The 21,502-nt window shown below is 40.6% G+C and overlaps 1 protein-coding gene across 1 annotated transcript in view; it reads left to right on the top strand.

Moving 5' to 3' along the window:
• The first annotated feature begins 20,733 nt into the window (after positions 1-20,733).
• TNIP3 (TNFAIP3 interacting protein 3) overlaps positions 20,734-21,502 on the top strand; it is a 51,867-nt gene continuing 51,098 nt past the window's right edge. Inside the window, exon 1 of the mRNA XM_052814545.1 lies at positions 20,734-20,808. Coding sequence (XP_052670505.1) covers positions 20,801-20,808 — 8 coding nt within the window. The 5' untranslated portion in view covers positions 20,734-20,800. The remainder of the gene's footprint in view (positions 20,809-21,502) is intronic.

Below are 21,502 nucleotides of genomic sequence, written 5' to 3'. Positions count from 1 at the left end.
TCACCTCTTTGCAAATGGCTCTCGATATGAATTCTCCCACTGGAGCTTTTAGCTGGTAGAAAGCCTTCACTTGGCATAAGCTCTGCCTTTAGTTGGGCACCACAGGAGAGGACTACGGGGGAACAGACCTCAGGAGCTCTGATCCCAGAATGGGTTGCAATCGAGTGTGTTTTGGGTGTATGACTAGTTGATTTCAGCTGAATTTTGAAGCCAGTTGCAATGGTTTTCCAGAAGTGAAGCAGTAATACTAGACAGGAGGAGAATGACCAAGCAGAGCACTCAGAAGCATAAGCACTCAGAAGCAGGTAGACAGCTGGGAATGCAAAATGAGGTGCTGCCTGGCAGGCAGGCATTCAAGCTGTGGATGTGATCAGAGCCCAGCATAAGAAACTCTGTTTTGCTTGCAGGGGGAGGGGGAAGAGTCATTGTCTTTATCTGGATTGCATGATTTAACACAACTGTAGTAATAGATGGGACCTTTTTAAGGGAATATTTGTGGGAAAAATGCTGACTTGGTGAAATAGAAGCTAGTCCCACTGTCCCTTGCCATGAAGAAAGTTCTTTTCTCAGGTCTAATGAGCAGTGAGGGAGGACTGGGCTGCCACTGCAGGGCCTACAGGAGGGATGGAGGTGAGAAGGATGCTGTCCCCAGGTGCTGCTCTGCAGGGATTCAGCAGCTGGTTGAGACACGAATGCAGCAAGGGCAGCAACAAATTCATAGTGAGGCTGTTATTCCCCAACACTTGCCTTTTCTTGTGGTTGGGGTAAGGAGGTCAGAGTGCCTGGCTGCACAGGGGGCTGGAAAGGGGGCAGATGGGTAGGCAGCAGGTTCCAGTGTCTTCCTGTGCCTCACCTCACGTGAAAGCAGAAGTGCTGGTCTCAGTGTACTTCTCTGCAAGGCTGGGGTGGGGGGGAGCTGAAGTACTTGTCCAGTGTGTGTGAAGAGTGGCAAAGAAAAGGCTAGCTGTTGTCTGAGCTGGAGTCCCCAAAGCATATGCATATTGATTGATCTGAGGCCAGTGGTTATATGTCCTACTCCTTCCCTTTGGCCCAGTATTTGTTCCCTTTTCATTTTCACCAGAAAATTAGTTCGGCATCCAAGAAAACTTTTGCTGTAATTCCTATGTTTCTGCAGAAGAGTTATGGTTTGAATGAATTATCAAACAGATCAGTTTTTAGAAAATTTTCAACCAGCTTTATTGCTGGGCCTACAGGTGAGGAGACTATAGTAGGGGAGATATAGCAAGTTAAATTGTTTGAAGAGAGATTGGAAAAGACACCTGAAAAGAGAGTTGAAACAGATTTACTGTTTCTTTCTTGCCCAGCAGAATATTTTATCTGCCTGTGTTTAAATATAATGAATGTAAATTTAGCTTGGTCCTTTACTGACTGAGAAGGAAGAATCAGAGACTTCAAGAAAATGCTGTGGATTCTCTTCCAGCATAGCACAGCTCTACTGTTTTTTGGGTTTTTGTTTTGGTGGGTTTTTTTTCCCTTTGTCTAAACACACAGCCTTTCCTTCCCTTGTGTGACTTGTGCCTCTGGCATTCTCCCCCTCCCTTCCTAAGCCACCTCTTTGCTTCTACAGGGTTGTGTGATTAGTTGTTTAATTGATGCCCTTGATTCCGTTGATAGTTTTCTTTGTTTCAATGTCTTTTCTCTAGATGCAAGCGTTGGGCCATCTGAGCCTGAGAAAAGTAAAAAGGGGTCTCTAATACCTGAATCTAGCCGTCAATCCAGAGGAGCTGTTCCATTAAAAAGCCATCCAGAAAACTCTGCTATCAAAGAATAACAGTTTAGCGAAGGGGTGAGTTTGATCTCTTCTAATTTATATAGTAATTAAGATTTCACAGACAAGTCAGTGGAAGTGTTGGACAGTTCTCCTGCGGCAGCTGCTGTGGAGAAACGAAGCTGTTTGATACCCCTCATGTTGCCTTCCTTTTAATTAATGTATATTTGCACTGCCTGCTTTACCTCTTGCTTTCTATGCCTGGCATTTGAAAGTGAGGTATTTGAATTGTTGCTCAATTTCGTGGTGTTTTGTTTTTGTGCTAACAGTGCAGGTAGATTGACAGAAGACAGATTGACTTTCTGGTATTGCCTCCTATTTCCATCTCTCTCTAGTGAAGAAGTAGAACTTACGTAGCTAAACTCAGTACAAAGATGATACCTAAATACAACCATACTCAGTCAGCAGTAATATCTTTTGTTGGAGGACCGAATGCAGTAGGAACATTAAACTGTGCAATTTTCTTAGGCCTCCTGGACGGAAGTAGACAGATGGTGTGACTTGGTGAGGTTGCACTGTGGTTCAGTGGCAGAACAACCCCCAGTTTTATCCTCTGCCTGCTGATCTTCCCCCCCCATAACACAATGCCACTGCAAATATACTGGTGCGCCAGTGCTCTGTGAGAACCTCACGCACTGTGCAGTCACCCAGTTACTAAAAATCCTAATTGCTGGCATTTGTATTCAAGGCAGAAGGCGTTCCCTGTTTGTACAGCCTACGTATGAAACATCCCACGTAGTTTGTAACCATCCTCCCGCTTTCACTGTGCGTGGGAGTTTATCTTTACTAGAAACAGTAATTGCAAAAATGACCTTCATACTTACTGAAAGCAGTAGACTGCTCCGCTCTGACTCATGGAATGAGCCCAGGTATTGGGTAACGGCTTGCTGCTCGATAACATGTTTCTCTATTGTCTTGTGCAATAGTTAAACCGAAGCCTAGTTCTGTGTCGGATACAATATTGTAGGCAATGCGTACGATGGTTCTGTCTCTGCCAGAGTCAAGGATGAAGCGAAAACTACAAAACTGCTGCTGACTGATGAAAGCAGCCTTGTGTTGGCTCAGCTGGGTTTCAGAGCGAAGGCTCAAGTTTCAGCATGTCTTCTAGTTTCGATTTTAGAATCACTTATCCAGTTTGGATCATGCACCTCAAGCTGAAATAAAAACCATTACTTTTAATCTGTAATTGTATTGCCTCCCTAGTGGATCCTTGGGCTCCCTCTTTGCTGTCATCTTAGCTGATTTTTGTTTTCTGTAATGTTCATTAGTGTTTTACTTCAGTAGGAAATCCCCTTTTTTAAATGCCTCATGAGTCACTGCTGCTGTTTGCTTCAAACTGAAGGGGATTCCAACTATAAAATTGTATTATTGCTACAATATAATCCTGTTCCATTGTGTAGGTTGTAGTTTAAAACAGAAATGTTTGGAGGAGTTGTAGAGTAAGCAAGCAATGTTGATGCTAGTTTTGTTTATTAAATTGGGGATTAATGGCCATTACCCGTAAGAAGTAAGCAGCTTAGAAGTTTAATAGATCAAAACCAATCTCAAACTGAAAATATTATTCAGCAGTTATGTATCGCTGAAGGTCTGTTAAAAAACCAAACCAAAACAAACAAACAAACCCCCCCCCCCAAACCCAACCAAAAACCAACCCCAAACATAATAGTTTGTGTGTTCCCAGTAATGAATATTAAGATTTGTTCAGCCGGAAGCACAGTTTGGTTGGGCCTTTTTTTTTTTGTATGTGTGTGTGTATGCATGTTCTTTATGGATTCAAAATTGAATTGCTTTAAAAGTATTTCTTTCAGGCATGGAAGATTGCTTTGAATTTCCTTCTTTCATTATAAATCTGACTGTCTTCATATCTGTATTACTGTTGGTTTAGCCCCTGTTGCTTTAAGCTGCAGTCTTCTGAAACCATTGTCTATTGCTTTCTTTTATCTGGAGTAACTGCTGCAACTCTCTGTCATGCTGGAGTTTTGATCACATTTCAAATCTCCGTGTGTGCCTGTGTGCGCATACAGGATATGGAAATTTCAATTTGCAGTAGCCTTTGGTCCTGCTTTCTTGTGTCTGCAGAGGTACGCAGACAATCTAGGTGTAGTCTCTGAACACTTACTTTGCCTCCCCTTTCAGCTCTGGATTTCCTTCCTTGTTTTCAGAGTTTACCTGAGTGCTTCTATAGGCTGTAATCCAGACTACCCCATTCTGCTGCTGACAGCTACCTCCCCACTCTGGACTAGGTGAGACAACTTGTTTCTCTGTTGCTTTTGGACTTTTGGAAAGTCCTCCTGGCAATTTTTTTTTTTTTTTTTTCCCCATTCTGGCTTTATCTGTCATTTAAACAGAACTCAGCAATTCCAGTTTTACTCTAGGCTGTATAGGAATGCAAAAGAAAACCCCACAAAAGGCACCATTTAAAAGCAAATTGTATCAATGTCTTCGATATTAAGATATGGAAGGTCATGGTTATATATTGAGATATGGTGGTTACTGAGCATTGAAAAGGACCATGAGGTTGCTGAAGGCCCCACAGTAACACTTGAGTTTTAAAAGAGTCTCACTACTGGTTTTACAGCATATTGCTGTAAAGGAAGTAAGTTAATAAAAGCCACAAAGATGTACAATTTCCCATAGCCTTTGACTAATGCTTTAAGAGAAAGAACATTTAAAAGAATACTTTTAACTGAAGGTGAGGGGATTTCCTTAGGAAGAATGCTTTTAAGGGGCCTTGCTCTGAACCAGTGACCTCAGGAGGCAGTTGTTTCCTAACAGCATGAGAAGTGTCTGTGCTGATGAATAGAAGGATATAGACAGCTCCACCCCTCAACCTCCAAAATGCTTTTGGGTTTATGTCTCTTCAAAAGTGTTTAAGTGCTAAGGATTCAGAATCTTACACTAATGCCCTAAATTGCCTAATTTGCTTAGCTGCCATCCTCTTAGGGTAACAGGACCAAAGGAGCTGGGCTGCCCCACAAATACTGTGAACCATGGTGGTATGGTGTGGAGGCACTCAGGTGAGTCCCTGTGGAGACACTCTGGGTCTGGAAACTGACTGGCTTGGCCGGTGCCTGTGAGGCTTCTCCAGTGAAGGTCACTGGTGAGTAAAGCCAGGCTTCCCCATTACCCCATGCAGGTGAAGGGTGTCTTAGGGTCCAGCAGTACAGACTTGTCTCACATTACGCTGAGCAGAAACTGTTAAGCCCCATCACAGTGCAACACCCACGTGGGTCTGGGGGGCCAAAGCCAGGTTTGGGTGGAGTGATTTGTCTGTGTCTCCAGGGTCCAGAGGCCTGGCTGTGGAACTGAGACGTTTGTGTGAACTGGCAGCATGGTGGCCCAAGCTGGCTGTTCACAGGAGTCGAGCTGGGAATCTGTGTCTGTGGTCTGACTCAGACTCAAGCCTGGGTAAAATGTGGCTACTAGGAGCTGACCAGTTAAGTGCGCTTGAGACAGTTCCGTATAGTGTTTAGGTACATAGCATGGAGTCTGGCTCGTTTGGAAAATTTGGACCTGAGTGCTTTTGTTACTTCTGAAAAGGGAAAAGATTCCATGCATCCTGTAGAAATTTTGAAAATAGCACTCCATTTATGTAGTGAGATCTCTACATAGACCATTAAGGTCACCTTGGCACTTTGATTAGGCTATGAACTACTAATAGTCAAATATTTTCTTTTCATTTCTATGACCATTACTATTTTTCTCCTGTGGTAGAATGTCTCATCTGAATAATCCTCTCATATATATTCAGTTGCTTTTCAACATCCATCTTTGGTTTGCAAATGCTGAATATGCTTTTTTAGGAAATTAGATTGAACTGAACTTGAGTGTTTGCAAACATTTGAAAGACTTACAGGTAGTAATGGGGTATTTATCAGACTCACTGGCTCTCTGCTGTCGTTTAAAGCTTCGTTACAAGTAGGATGCACAGAGAGGTACTGCAAAAGTTTAGAGTAAGGTTATAATTAATAAGTAGATATATATCCCTACTTTATAAAATAATCTTCAGTTTTTAATCTTTTTTCTGGGTTGTGATTGTGGGAAAGTACATAAGGGAAGTAAAACTGTATGTTTGCTACAGTATCCTAGTGCTCCAAGCACTTGTCTTTTTTTTGTTTTGTTTTTTTTTAAGGTAAAAAAGAAAAGAAAGGAAAAAATAAGGACCATATCTCCACTACAGCAAATGGCTTTTCCTTACATCATTTATGAAAATTAATCATTTTAACAACATTTTTCTTTACTGTTCAAAGAATTTTTACATTTTTCTTGATTGTTCCCCAATGCCTATACACTGCCTCTGACTATGTTTTATGAGTAAAATCTGAATAACACAAGGGTACAGTTTCCATAAAATTAAGGTCATATGAGGTGGAAATAGCAGCCTAAGATCAGGAGTTCCTTCATTTTTATAGCCCTTTCTTTTGGTAACAGGAAACAGCTCTAAGGCAGTTTTCTTGTAGGACGATATGTAGGAATGTTTGCCTTTATAGATTTTTTGTGTGTTTGTGTGTGTGTGTGTGTGTCTGCATGCTTATGTGATGGAGAGCTGCATTAGATATATTTGGATCTGGCTTCTAACAATGAAAGCACTCGCTCTCTAATGTGGTTATTAGCCTTACCGCATACTTGTATGTCTTGCACAACCATATAGCAAAGTTGTAAGCAGATATGATTATTCTTGATTTCACAAAAAGGGAAAATTAGATTCAGATGCTTGGGTGGGTGGGGGCAGGAAAACTTCCGTGTCAGTGTTATGAAGAATATTAGTGGTTGTGAAAAGGTCGTCAGAGTCTCCAGAGAAGCTGAGAAAGAGTACAATTCTCATCTGAAATGTAGTAGACATGTCACCCCTCACCACCTTCCTCTCCTCTAAAGTGCCTTTCTTCCTGTCTAACAACAACCAGGATACCTCTTACGAGATACCTTCACTTCCCCCGTTTGCCCTTGGTCACCTGCAAACCTAGGTGAAGCCATCTTCCTCTATCCAGCTACCTATACTGTTGGCAAACACTAGCTCTCACTGGGTACATCAGGCCTTACTTCCTTTTCCTTTCATTTTTAACCCAGACTCCTGTAGCTCCTGAGTTCAGCTAACAATTTACAACCTATAATAGTGGTGGGAGCTGACAAAGGCAGGCTAAGCTTACTGTTCAAGGGAATGGCTTTTCTGTACAGTACGGTTTTATATTATTGTGTATTACCTTATTTAGTATCATTCTACTGTTTCCTTACCATGATCAACTTCCAATGGTGCTTTAGTTAACGTGACCAAAACCTCTGCTGTGCTTGAATTCCACGGAGCTCTATACAGAGGTACAAGCAAACGTAGTGAAGAAAGTGGCTGGTTTTTGTGAAGTCTTTTGACATATTTTGAAACACTTTTTTGTACCATCCATCTTAGGTTAGTGTCAAGAGTGTGCGCCTTACACTTAGGGTGTGCAGCGATGGGGTTTGTGATAATCCTTCATTCTTTCCATGATCTTGAACTTAGCTTTGAACATCTTGCAGTCTATCCTTGGCCCTTTCTGTGGAGGTATCCACTGTTCCAGGTGAACATAGTAACTCACTGTACTCCTTTGCTGCTGAGAAGAAAATCAGAGACCAGGAACTTAGTTTTGTGGTAGATGATCTTGTTGAGAAAATTCTCTGTACTATTTTGTAGTAGTATAAGGTACGCAAGTCCTCAGGCTCAGTGCCTGATCTTATTGTTGTAGCTCAGCCAAAAAATAGCAAAGGCAGAAGAGTGACTGCAATTTGCAGTTTTTGGCAGTCCCTGAATCTGGGTGAAAATGCTTTGCCTCATCCAGAAAACCCTGTCTCCATGAGGTAAAGGTCACGCTTCTGTCAAACCACTAGATGTTGCTTTAAAATTTCACTGACATATACAGTAGGAAACTTAGTATGGCTTCAGGGTTGACTTTTCTCTTTTGTTAATTGGCAAGCAGGTTAAACTATGTATGGATAGGAAAGAAATCTTTCTGAAGCTTATGCAGAAAGAGAAATCCTTTTCATGGAAGATTCAGACATTGCCTAAAATAGGATTTAATTCCAGTTTGGACAAGAATTTAAACACTGCAATATTTCAGTAAGAAAATTAGTGGTAGGCAACCAGCTGGTGAACAAGGTGACCTTATTGGACAGAAAAAAGGTTTGTAGTCAAAATTCCTTGACACTAAGCTGCGTGCTTAAATTTTGTGGAATTGACAAATGTGATGGAAGTGCTGTTCTGCTGGAACCTGCTGCTGGCCTGCAGTAAAGTCTGTTTTCATACTTGGCTAGCCTATCAACTTCATGAACATCTTCAAGAAAATCCAGTGAAAAAGCATAAGAATATATTTGAGTAATAATAAAGAATTGACTGAATTGCCATCTAAGACCTCATAAAGGAGCTGTGGCATTTCCAGCTTTTCCATAAGAAAGGGAGCATTTATTGTGGGTGGTCTTTCATTCGCGTCTAAGCAGTAAGCTACACAGGGAGCAGGAACAAAATGGGTGGGAAGTGCCTTGACTTTTACTATATCTGAGGCAAAAACTGAGTCCAAACTAAAATCAAAGTGATTCACTAAAATTTATGGTAGAACTGGGTAGCACTATCCTCCTCACTGGGAAAGTCACTTCTGTGAGAACAAAAATGTGTTTCAATTCTGTATGAAGTGTGGATAAGAGGTACCCTCACCTTTAACTGTTTAGTTTACCTCAAAAACATGACAACTGGGACTGACTGTCTCATATTGCTGCTTCTTGGTCTGGAGCATGTGAACCTGTTTAAGAAATATATAAATGTAAAAGAAGATAGCGGCCAACCTATTTCTGAGTGAAGCAGAAGAGAGTATTTTAGCTTGGCAAAAATGTAAGTGCGTGGGAGCAGTTCTCATTCATGCACCAAAAAGAGAGGAGGGCAGCTGTAGACAGCCAGGGAGTAACGCTCGTGTCGAGGACAGCAGGCTGCATTGTTTCAGTAGAATGAATTCCTAATTCCCTAAGTGTGGTATCAAAGTATAACTTAAAACTAAATCTCAGAAACTTCCTGGACAGCAAATCTGTCTTCAGCTTCCTCTCCAGAATACTGGAGTCCCAAACTGTTTTGAGCACTTCAAAATTGCTTTTTTTCCAGTCTCCTTTCTTCCTTGTAGTGGTCTTTTCTCTCCTGAATAATACTTACATGGCAATTAAGCCCTTTACAAGTCACCTAGGATCTGGTACTTTAAGCTGCTGTCTTTGCATTATATTAAATTTTCTCTAACTCATTTCCTTATTTTTCCCCTATGGAAAGCCCCTAAACAAACAGTTCTTCAGTGGACAATAAAATAATTTGAATGGCAGCCGTCCAATCTGGACTTTCTCTAGATAAGTGGCTTGGGTATGCATAAGAAGCAATGAAACTTTTATTATTCATTTATGTATGGTGTAGCCAAAGGGGTTTTCCTCTTCTGGAGGGGGGGAGTGGGGAGGTCAGGTAAAAAGATGCATATGTGATTTCTGCTGTACCCCCACAATTTTCCACTGGAGGTTAAGAGAAAGGGTTCCCCCTTCAATTTTTCCATTGACTACTTTGCCTTCAAAAAATATTTTGTGCCTGCTTCGATGTGATGAAAATGTCATTACTTTCGTATCACTAACATTTACAGGAGTTAAAAATGAAACAATATAATTGTTTGAGTCAAGGTGGCTGTTAAGCAGGTGTTAACAGGAAAGGAAGAGCCCATGTTTTCAGCTCCTTTTCTCTGGAAGCAGCAGGGATGCTGTTCCCTATTATGATCTGCAGAAGACAGCTGTTGCTGCCACAGACAGAACAGCACATCCCTCCCCATGCATGCTTTGGACGTGGCTGTTGAGAGGCACTAGAAGTAGCCCAGCACAACAGTAAATGTGTGCAGCTTGGAATGACTCCAGTTAAAATGTTTGTAAGCATTTTGCATTTTATTCAGGGAATGTTTCCCAGAATAAATTGGCATCTTTGGTCACTTCTTTTAACTCATGGGATGGCATGCAGCCTTTCAGATAAGAAGGCACCCAACTTTAAAGGCTTAACAGTCCTGGCTTTGCCTGGTCCTGGATGAGGAGAAATCTGATTATTCCTGGCCTGCCTGGCAGAAACCACAGTGCTGCAGTAGAACAGGTGATGGATATTAAACCCAGGAACAGCACACATGGAAGGTTTTAATTTAGCCCCATCACTGTTACTGAGCTGACAGATGATGACAAAATGACAACAACCACCCCCTGAACTATTTCCAGTCCCATAGAAATTAAGCATGGTGGTCAGTCCAAAGTTGAAAGCTGTGTTTGAGTGCAGTGAAAGCCAAAAATGTAGAAGGCTAAATTCACTGTACTCTGTGTGAATGCATTTCTGAGGAAGAAGTAATGCTATTCCCTTGTTACTCAGTCATCCAGTCGAACAAGCATTTCCCCTGAGAGGTGTATCTCTTGGCTTTGATTTCTTTTGCTGCTTGGAAGGATATGAGTACATGCCACTCGCCTCCTGAGACAGTGCTCTAGCAGTTTGCTACTGAGTTTTGCTGGTGGGTTGCTTTCAAACCTCCTCTGTGGAGGCTGTTCTGCTTTTTATTAATGCTTATATAAAAACTAAACTAGAGATCAGAGTAAGAAAAAGTGACTGATGTGGAGCTGAGTGAATAGGATGCTGTTCTGAGAAGTGGAAGATGTTGGTGCTGTTGTGTTTTTTTTGTTTGGTTGTTTTTTATTTTATTTTAACCAGGCAGACAGTAAATCTGAACTCTGTTGGTAAATATCTGAACCATCAAACTAAAGTCATTAACATTTTCTCCAACAAAGTAACAGTAAATATTTCATATGCAGTGGAAGACTGTTATTGCAAAAGACTGGAGAAATCACCCTGCAACTCCAGCAGTTAAAACTTTTATCCAGGAGGTACAAACACAGTTAAACTCCCTTCAGGGAAAGGCAGGGGAAAGAGCTGAACGTTGGTCTCCCACATCCTGATCCTGGCCTGTTGTTTCTTCTGCTATAATTGCAAGTGTCTCCAGAATAGTTATGTTTCAACAAAACTGCAGTGAATTGAACATGAATTTGCAAATTATTACTGTGAGAAGCAGAGTATAAATGGTTTGACAGAAAAAGATCCAGTCTGGTCTACTGAGCAGTTGGGATATTTCTGCTAGGAGGATGAAAATGCTCTCAGGGAAGTTACATCACTAGTATTTCCAACCCAGAAGACAACAGGAGTCTCCTAAAAATGTCAGAATGGTTTCTACTCCTTGGTGCAAAACCGCACAGGTTTTGTTGTCATCAAAACCGAAACCAATACAAGAATCAGGCTTAAAGATAAACTTTTTTCTGAACATACCTGTGATGAATCTTTCTAGGTAAGAGTGTGACAATGTTAGTTTGTATCACCTGTGAAACTTGATTAATCAACTCATGTGTGCAGTGGACTATAGCCTGAAATGAATAGTATGCTCTTGAAAATGCTGCATCACTTCTTGTCTGGGTGAAGGGAAGGCATTTCTGCAGTCTCCACCTCTATACACCCTCTTCCTCAGAGAGAAAATCAGATACGATAACGTAGTGTTTCTCGTCGGGGGCAGACCTGAATGTCATTTCTGATGAGGAGACTGTAGCTGGTTGAACTGAGTGCTGATTCTGTAGGGAAACCTTTAGAATAAATTCTAATTAAAATGCATTCCTAGAAATGGGTCCCTGACCTATCTGCCCCTTACAGTAAATTATTCTACTTCTAGATTAATATTTGTGTTCTATACCTTTTGAGTTGATGCAACTTTTCCACTGTGCTAGACCGCCGCTTTTCCCACAGAGCAGCTTTTGCTGGTGCGTGGGCGTACCATTGTGTCACTGTTCCATGGTAATCTGAAGAACAAGAGGGAATCCTCTGTGGTCTCTTACAAGCAGTGCTTTCAAGTAGATCTGTGTGGGCTGTGTTTGTTTGAGAGAGATGAATATGCTCTCAGTTAGAATGACTTTAAGAAAGGGGTTTCCCTAAGCCTGGCGTGTAGGTTAAACCTTTAGAGAGAGAGATATATTTTTGCCTCCAAACCGCTTAGTTCTCATTTGATTCAGAGAGCCTTTATTGAGACTAGTGCGCCCTAACCTAGCAGCACGGAGACGAACACCTTCCCTAAATATGGTGAGTAACTTCTGCATTAATTTGAAGCTCATATCAGTGGGTCTCTGTCTCGCCTCAGAATGAAGTCATGTGCCTCTTTTCCCTTGTTATCTACCAAAGAGACCTCAAATCCAAACCCTGACATTTTAAATTTTTTTTTTCTAAATGACTTTTTAATTTCTTCATGATTTTTATATAGAATAGCTATAGCAGAGTTCTTTTACTTTCTTTTTTTGCACAAAGCTGGAAAATGAAAAGTACAGGAATAGTGAAGGATTATTGCCATATAGAGCATTAAGGCTATGTCAAACAGTTATTTTGGGGTAAATCTAGTGATACAAAGATTCAGTGCACCTGTACTGGGTTTGACCCACATTCCTTCCTTGGATAACACTTCTGCTGAGACCTTTGGAAGTTTTATCTGTTCTGTAGAGTTTGGGATGTTCCCTGTGCTACTGACTCTGGAACAGGCACGGGATTCCCTTATCTGGGTCTGTCATTAGGAGGTGGGCCCTTTATCCACATCTGCTACGAATTGTTTTCTGTAATCCACATAGCATTTGAGGGTAGGCTAGGACTCTGGTCTAGGTGGTACTTTGCTTGCCTTGTTGCTGTAAATTGGCATTAATGCTCTGCCTCGGAAAAAGTTTTGATGTATTCCAACCCTGAGTAAGGAATACTTGGAGCCACAGTATTATAAATTTCAAGTGATGTTTCCGATTAATAAGTTTAAATGAGGTGAGCTATGAGGACTAGTGAGATGAGGTTTGTGTAGAGGGCGAAGAAAACAAACATGTGTGTGCCTTTTCCTCTCCTTGTTTTAATTACTTTGATAAAAATGTAAAGCTGCAGTATTTCTGTCCATCGTAGTGAGAAGCAACCCTTCTGTTTTCAGAATCAGTGTTGTTCGCTGCCAGAGGGCATGCATAGCCATTGTGCTGGGGCAGCTGTAGGAACTCCAGACTGCTCTACCTTCCCTCTCTCAAAAGGAAGCAAAAGTTGTTAGTACATCTGTGAGGATTACAAAATGCTCACAGCAAACCATTTAGAAGCCTGGAGAAAGAGAGCTTCTTAAAGGGTCATCTTTCCTTGCCTTGCTCCTGGATCCTTAGTACACCATGATATGCTGCTGGCTGAGTTCTAATTTCTAGCAGCAGCGGTACCCGCGTTTCCAGAGGTAAGGGCACACTAGAGCGTATGGAAAGCAACATGCATTTCTGAGTTGCACAGGACTAGTGTACCTGTCAGCCAGGCAATGCCAAGGTTTTTTGCAACTGGCTTGTTAGATTTTCCCTACCTTTCTATGGGCTGTCCTTTCTCTTTTTTGTACTGGGATTTTGAAGCTTGGCTGGAGAGTGTGAAATTTAAATAAAACAGAGCTGCATTCCTCATCTAGATCAGATCCTTCTTACCTTCTCACCGTTAAACTTCTGTTCTTGTAGTTGTACAACTTTTTGTAGGTAGGTCTGCCTGTATCTTGAATTCTTTTCTCAGAGCCTTGCTAGCCACATGGGCCCTGTACTTGGAGTGATCTCCTTTCTGTTACTGTGCTACCCCTTTATACTCCAGAGACTCGATTCCAAAGTCATTGGAGTTGATAGATCCTAAATCTTTTCTCTCTTGACTTGGATTGCACAATAAAATTCCATCATTTTGTCTTTCCTATCACAACATCACAGTTTCACTGTAGTGAGATGTGCATTAAAAATTGTTCAGAAAGACCATCCTGGGCACAATCAATGAATATCATAGTTACTAATCTTGCTTTTATCCTGCAGCATTTTTCCTTTTCACTCCTGTATTTTATCTCTTGGAAAGTTTCCTATCCATTCCTGTCGATACTTTGGCAGCGATTAATAATACAGAACAATTTTTTTACCACATAATTTAAAGCTGACATTTAACAAATACCTAAGTACTTCCTATCTTGCCCACCTCCAAATAATCTGTCGTGCTAATTAAAGTTGGATATAGATGATGAGAAAATACCATTGGAGAGGCTCATGCAGTGCTATTCCATGAAATATGCCTAGTTTGCGAGTGTTTTTCTGAAGATTTGTATACTTGGCAGATTTCTATATATTTGACAGATCTGTGATTGCCTGTTAAATGAATTCTAAACAAATCAAAGATATTTATTGTTGAGGGTTTTATTTTCTCAACATATAATTTTTTGGAACTAATTTGTATTCTATTAACAATTTGCTCTCACAGAAATTGTGTACGATAGATATGTTGAAAGTGTCATTGACTTTGCCCCCAGACCTGTGTACAGTAATTGGCTTCAGTCGCACCTGACATTTTCCAGTGAAGAAAAGGTCTGTTCTACATCTATTAAAAATGAGGAGTCTCCATGCAGTATTTGAAAATCAGGGACAGGCTGCATTTAAATATCAGAGAGGCTCAAATAACTTGAAAGTTAAAATTTGTTTCAAAACACAGAAAAATTTTGGGATTTGCTTTAGGTGACAGCTTTGGTTGTCATCATACATCTTCTAGCAACTTCTTAACAGGTTGTAAACCTCCCCAAAACAGAAAAGCTTAAATCCTCCCAACTCCCGAACTCACAACCTTGTAATAATTGGAGGTTAGTATTTTAATTTTTTTTTTTATGGTCTCCAATGCTGGAAGAGAGAGAGTGACTACAGGAATCCAGAGGAGTACTGAGGGTGTTTTGAGGTATGCTATGTGTGGCTTTGATGGCTTGATGATATTTATGACTTCCTCTGGTCACTTCTTATGTGACTTTTTTGCATGTTGGAAGTGTAGTCATGATATTTTTGGCACTGAACTTCTGTTTCGTAGCCTTTCAGATTAGCTTGTATGCTTTAAACTCATCTGAGTAGATGCCTGTGTGGAGTGACTGACATGGTACGCTCAAATGCACAAGTCTGTGTCACCCGAGCCCTGGGCATGACTGTGGTTGCCTTTTGGTAACGTTTGTGCCACAGACTTCTACTTGAAGAAGGGATGTATACTTGAGATCTTCAATCCAAAGACGTTTAGAAATTAAATGCACCGATTTCCAAAGAGAGAAATATGCCTGAAAATTGGTTTTCTCTCCGTTATAATTTAAGAAAAAAGCAATATATTGATTTTTAACAAGGTCATGTAGTTTAAAACACTGTTTTGTACCCACCACTTAAACTAGTTTGTGTGTGTCAACGAAAGCATTTTCACATGCCCAGTGGTGGAGGACCAGCACTTGTAGGACTGAAGAGCTATACAGCAAGCACTGTCTATCTGCAAAATCACCCTGCTATATCCAGTACGACAAAGCAAATGCAGAGATTACGCTGCACATTTTTCTTTCCTGGACTGGAGCCAGAGAACCCACAGTGCAGAGCCTCTCTGCAGTCCCATCTGCTCTATGCTGAAAGCCAAGCGTTCAGTTCTGGGTAGAAATGGTGTGTTCAGCCTTTAATTGGCTCATTCCTCAGTCTGGTCCACTTCAAGGGGTTTCTGTTGTTTTGGGTTTTAATTTACTGCATAGTTTGAGATAGTTGCTGCATAGTTTGAGATTATCTCAAGAAATGTAAATAGACTGCTTATCAAGTTGTGGATATCACAGCTTCGTGGGAGGGCATCTGTGAATTGAGTTCTTTGGGGTGATTGCTGTTCCAAATCTACTGTTACCCTAACCAAGGAGAATTGTACTTAATGGTGAGATCAGTTTTAAGTACTCGGCATTAACTCTTCCTGCATCACACAGAGCAGGTATCAGTTTCATTTTATCTGAACCAAATCGGGCAAGACAGAACTGAAGAACCTAACTACTCGTTATTTTTGGCAAAAATCAAGCTTCAGATTTTGAATTTTGGTTAGAAACTGTCTAAAATTGAAGTTTCAGCACTTTATCAGGAAATAATGGGGGGAGGAGAGAACTGGCAGATCTTGCTGTGTTTGTCTGTGGCTTTTTCTTGTGCTACATTTACATGACTGAAGCTACGTTTTCAGCAAAGAGCGTTGTATGCAAAAGCAGAAAGACATGTAATGCAATGGCTGGTCCAAGGCTGGCTGCACTGCATGCTAGTGCTATTATGAGTACCAAACCTGGGATTATTTAGGTAGGAGGAGATCACAGAAATGTTATATGTTTGACTTCTCAGAGCAAAAAAATCTTGAAGGCTTTAGTCCTGTTTCAGATCAGTTTCAGTGAGTGTTGCTTAGGACCTCTCTCATCAAATGCTTTTTTTATTTCTTCGATTGTTCTTCCATTTTGATCACATTTACAGTAATAATCCATTTCTCCCTCCCACTCCTCCTACACAACAGCCACACACAGATAATGTATAACCTGCTGGCTTGCTTATCAACAGCATTTATGATTATATATGTTCCACTTTGTTTCGGAGCTATTTTGCAATATGGGTAATACTTAAATGAGGTAAGTTTACTTGTCCTGGCTGTGACAGGCCCCAAATCTTTTGCAATACAAAAATAGGTATCACTGAAACGGTAACTTGTTAATGGGCTTATTCCTTAGGTGTAATTTGCTAGTATGTACTTCCATTTATTTGGTATACTATCTGTTTTCTGCTCCCTCCATTGTGACAATATGTCCTCTTATGGTGGTGGTCTGTAAAATTGAATCATTGAGCTGATCTAGGCAGGAAAAACAAAACACCAAAAATCTCCTTTCCCTTCTCTGCCTCTTTTAGGCTGGCTCATTTCTGACATTCATTTTACATTGTATTGCCACAAAATATTGCTTTGGTACAACTGAAGAACAAACGAATTACAGAGCGGGTTTGAGAAGATAGGATGCTCTTAAGCTAGAAATAGACTTGGAGAAAGAAAAAGAGAATGGGGCAAGAGCAGTGCAGGATTTAACATTTACAAGACATATGTTTGTGAAATGCATTTTGGATAACATTTTGAAACTCCAGCGTGATGAGTGTCTGTCTGTGTTTTGGTAATTAAGATGTTATTAGAATTAGTGAATCTTGTTGTCATTCTTGAATGATGTATTTTTTTTTCTCTCTCCAAATGTGTTTTTTGTATGTGGAAAACTTACTTGTTTTTAAGGCAAATTAATACTCCAACCAAAAAGTGGGGTTTTTTGGCCTATTGGGTATATCTAGGAGTACTTAAGGCTTGGAGCACTGATAAATTTGGTGGGTGAGCACCAAGGGAATTTTGCATGCTTTTTACCAAACATTTTCAATTATTATGAAAACCCATAAATCTGTGAGCAAAACTGATCCTGTTTTACTTCAGGGTGTTCCTGTTCTTAAAAGCCTTGACAGAAAGCAGAAAATTTATGTAATTCTGAGCAATCCTTTACATGACCATTATAACCCCCAGTTTTCTACAGAGCCTTAATTCTTTGAAGTAGCTGAATTTTATCCATCTTGGCTTCAATTTGTCTGATCTGATAAAAACCTACAGCATTATGTTGCATATTATAGTTGTAAAAACTTATGGTTGTTTTACTAACAAACACTTGCACATGGTACAATAACCTAGTTGCATCTCTTTTGTTCAGATTCATAACTGTGGATTTAGATTTAGCGCAACTTGTGCTGCCAACACAGGTCAGACTCATTGCAGTAAATTTTTTGTTGTGAAGAATAAAAAAATGATTTAAAAAAAAATAAATTGAAAAAACCTTTCAGAACTGACACGCTTTACCAAAAAACCGATAAGAAATGAAAGGCAAAGCTATTGCTCTGCACCAACAGCCCGTTGTGCATCAGTAGTTTGGGAAGCAGCAGAGGCAAGTCAAAGCAGGTGGCAATGCTGCTTAGCTGGCACTAGCCTGACCACACTCAGCTGGGTGTATCATGCCAGCTGTCACTGCAGGTAACTTTTTACTACTTTTTCCCATATCTTGGACTGGATAGAAGACAGTGGATGTACTCCTGTGCTATGATAATGAAATGGCTTCTGATAGCTGGGCTGGCTTGTATAGACATGTGTTAAATCAAGGTGCCCAGCACTGAGGGACACACTGCAAAATCTGCATAATGACTAAGAGTCAGGAGATATGTACACACAGACCTTGTCAAGCCACAAGGGAGGGGACCCCCCTACCCCAGCAGATGTTAGCAGTAGGACTTCTGGAGAACTGCTTGTTTATGCTGGCTGGGTGTGCAGCTGGGCCACGCAGTGATTTGGGAATTGTTGGCTTTAGCAGTTCCTTTCTGTGTTTCCCCAGCTTGGTGGAGCAGGGCCACGGAAAACCCAGAGTGCCCACTATGTGATCCCAGAGCAATCCCCAGCAGGGAGTGTGCAGCACCCCTTCCCTGCATGTCCCCGAATCTGGCTTGCCATCCTGTCACTGAAGAACCAGGAAGTGACACATCTAGTAAATAAATACCTTTTTCTACGTTCTTCACTGCTTTTTTTCTTCTTTTCAGTTTTTCAGAACTTTCTTGTCTTCTTGCATGAATTTTTACCAACATAGTTATCTTTTTTTCAGTAACAGGTAACCTGTATCCCTGTAACATGGCCTGTTTTTCAGCACATGGGCTGCAATACTGTGTGTAACTTTGGAAATGTATCTGAGACTGCTGAAATGTCTAAGACTAGTGGGATGAATTAGAGATGGAGTAGCAGTCTGAATTCTGTGTCGGTTTTTGGGGTTTTTTTCTTCAGACAAGTATGGTCAGATTTCATTTAGTAATTTCAGTTTATTTTTTGTTGTTTCAGTGGGGGTAGGGAGTGTTCATTCTAGGTCAACATTTTTCAAATTTTATATCTTTAAGTTAGGCACCTGAAAATCAAGTCTAGGCACTCCAAAGTAAGGCTTAATTCTCATTAGTACCTGGTGTCTGCAGCTCCCATTGTAATCAAACGAATACAGCTTTCCATACTTCAACATGTTTTTGTTCTGATTAAACAGACACTCATAAAACTCAGACAAGCTGGAATCAAGTTTCACATGAAACTGAATTGACATTTTTTCTTAATAGGATCCTTGTAATTAGTGATTACCAGATGCATTTAAAATGTGTGAAATGCCTGCAGGAATGGGAATTAAGAGGGGGGAGGGATGCCAAACACCTCAGATCTTCTCCTGGCAACCTTTCATTTTAAATTTCTGCTCTGCACATAGATGAAGCAGCATGGTTTCTATAAAATGTTCAGCTGTGGTTTCACATTAAGTTGATGTTACCAATAAAGAGAGTGACTTGTAATTGAAAACTTATTTGGTTATAAATAGCAGGTTTCACTCTTGATGGCTTCCCACTTTATTTCAGTGGTCACATTGCTATCCTTACAATAGGTGTTATGTAACCACTTGGGTCGAGATAAGCTCTAACCTGCCACTTTCCTAATTCCAGCAACTATCGTAATGCTTTTATTTGTTGTTTTGATCTAAAGAGAAGAATAAGACTTCTGGTCTCCTTTTCTGATGAACTAGAGATGTCCTACATAGCCTGAAGAAACATACTCAGGGCTGTTACCAGCCTGCAGTGCAGGAGCAGAATGACTTCTGGATGAGGTGGCATTGGCTCACTCTTTGTACCATCTGTTCTTCCACTTGTGATGGAGAGGTGGTGGTATCAAAAAGCTTGCTTGCTTCCTGTTTGGAGTTTTCATCCAAAAGGGAGTATCTAAATGGGGACTGCTTACTGTTATCCCAGTGCTTGTCCTTTTCTCTGGGAAGGGTGTGGGTTTTTTCCCCCTCTTTGGAAATGCAGTGCTGGACAGTAGCTGGCCTTAACCAGAGGGAAGCTTGTTAGGACCTTGTACAGTTCTTGAACAATGCAGTTGTGCACAATAACTCACACATAGCTCCTTTTCTCTCCAAATGATCTAGATCAGACTCACTACTCAAATTCTCTTAAATCTGGAGCAGTAGTTTTACTGGACCCTTCCATGAAGCACATGAATTTCTGGTCAATGTAAGGACATGCTCGAACTCTAGAGTATTTAAGATAGTTGATTCTTTTAGGATGAATAATAAAAGCCCTTTTTGCAACACTTCCAATGTTCCTGCAACTGCTGACAGCTTTGCTCCTTGGGGAGATTCTTGCCACCACAGCCAGAGTCTGTTATTGCTCCTACCCTTGCAAAACTGTCCCTGACACAGTGGTGGACTTAAGATGATGCTGGGAAGGAAGTAGATTCCTGGCTTACTTGTCAGCCATTTATGGTTGTTGTGGTTTAACCCCAGCCAGCAACTAAGCACCATGCAGCTGCTCACTCACTTCCCCCCCCCCAGTGGGATGGGGGAGAGAATCGGGAAAAAGAAGTAAAACTCGTGGGTTGAGATAAGAACAGTTTAATAGAACAGAAAAGAAGAAACTAATAATGATACTGATAACACTAATAAAATGACAATAGTAATAATAAAAGGACTGGAATATACAAATGATGCACAATGCAATCGCTCACCGCCCGCCAACTGATGCCCAGTTAGTCCCCGAGCGGCGACCCCCCCGCTCCCCCCAGTTTATATACTAGATGTGACGTCATGTGGTACGGAATATCCCTTTGGCCAGTTTGGGTCAGCTGCCCTGGCTGTGTCCCCTTCCAACTTCTTGTGCCCCTCCAGCCTTCTTGCTGGCTGGGCATGAGAAGCTGAAAAATCCTTGACTTTAGACTAATAGTTACTTAGCAACAACTGAAAACATCAGTGTTATCAACATTATTCTCATACCAAACTCAAAAACATAGCACTATACCAGCTACTAGGAAGACAATTAACTCTAGCCTAGCTGAAACCAGGACAATGGTACATGAAGAGGAAAACAAATGCAGCGAAGACGTGGTTATCTCTTCTCATTGTAATCATGTACTGAAATTTTTCTTCCTAGATTGTTAATCTTTTTATTTCCCCTTTAAGTCTGTTTTTTTTTCCTCCCTGTTTCTAATAGATTCACTGCGAGCAGCTCAAAAGGAAGAATAAAGATGCACAGAATCATCTAGAATTGTGCCCCCATCAGTGTGTTGAGATGGAAAGGTATTAACTATCTTAATTTTATGTGGAGAAATTTCTTTTATTTTTTTTTTTTAAAAGTAATTTACATTACATTATTGGAAATATATATTATTGAGTGTTTCCTGTATATGTCAATCAATTCATCTTCCAGAGACCCAGGTTAATGTTTTTTTTTTTTTTTCCTGCTTTAATCTGTCTTGTGGAGATCTGTATCAGTTCTGTTTAAATAAGTGAAACATGGAAATTTTCTGTACTGAGAACAAAAAAATCATAGAGAATAGTGTAGGTTGAAAGGGGCCTCTGGAGGTTATCCGGACCAACCTTCTGCTCCAAGCAGGGCTTGTTAGGTCAGGTTACTCAGGGCCTGTCTGGGTGTGTATGAAGATTTCACAACCTTTTTGGGCACCTGCTTCTTCACAAACTAATATTAGTTCTACTGATAATGGCAGTAAAAGAGGTTTTACTGTAGGTTATAGAGATAAAGAGGTCACATTATGGCTACAGCCTCTAACGAGGCTGTGATGATGGCAGCCCCTTTCTAAGACTGTAAGTGATTAATAAGGAGCTTTAAGAAAATTAATAGTGCTGACTGTTGCAGTGAATACTGCTGTATTCAGCAAGATAAAAAAAATCAAGGTAGCTGAGAAATGATTAAAAGGTAGCTTTAAAAACTATTAAGTATAGTGTGTGGATTTGAGAGATAAAAAGAAAATTG

Source organism: Harpia harpyja, chromosome 2, assembly GCF_026419915.1.
Source record: "Harpia harpyja isolate bHarHar1 chromosome 2, bHarHar1 primary haplotype, whole genome shotgun sequence".
Lineage (NCBI taxonomy): Eukaryota > Metazoa > Chordata > Aves > Accipitriformes > Accipitridae > Harpia > Harpia harpyja.
This window is presented reverse-complemented; position numbering and strand designations above follow the sequence as displayed.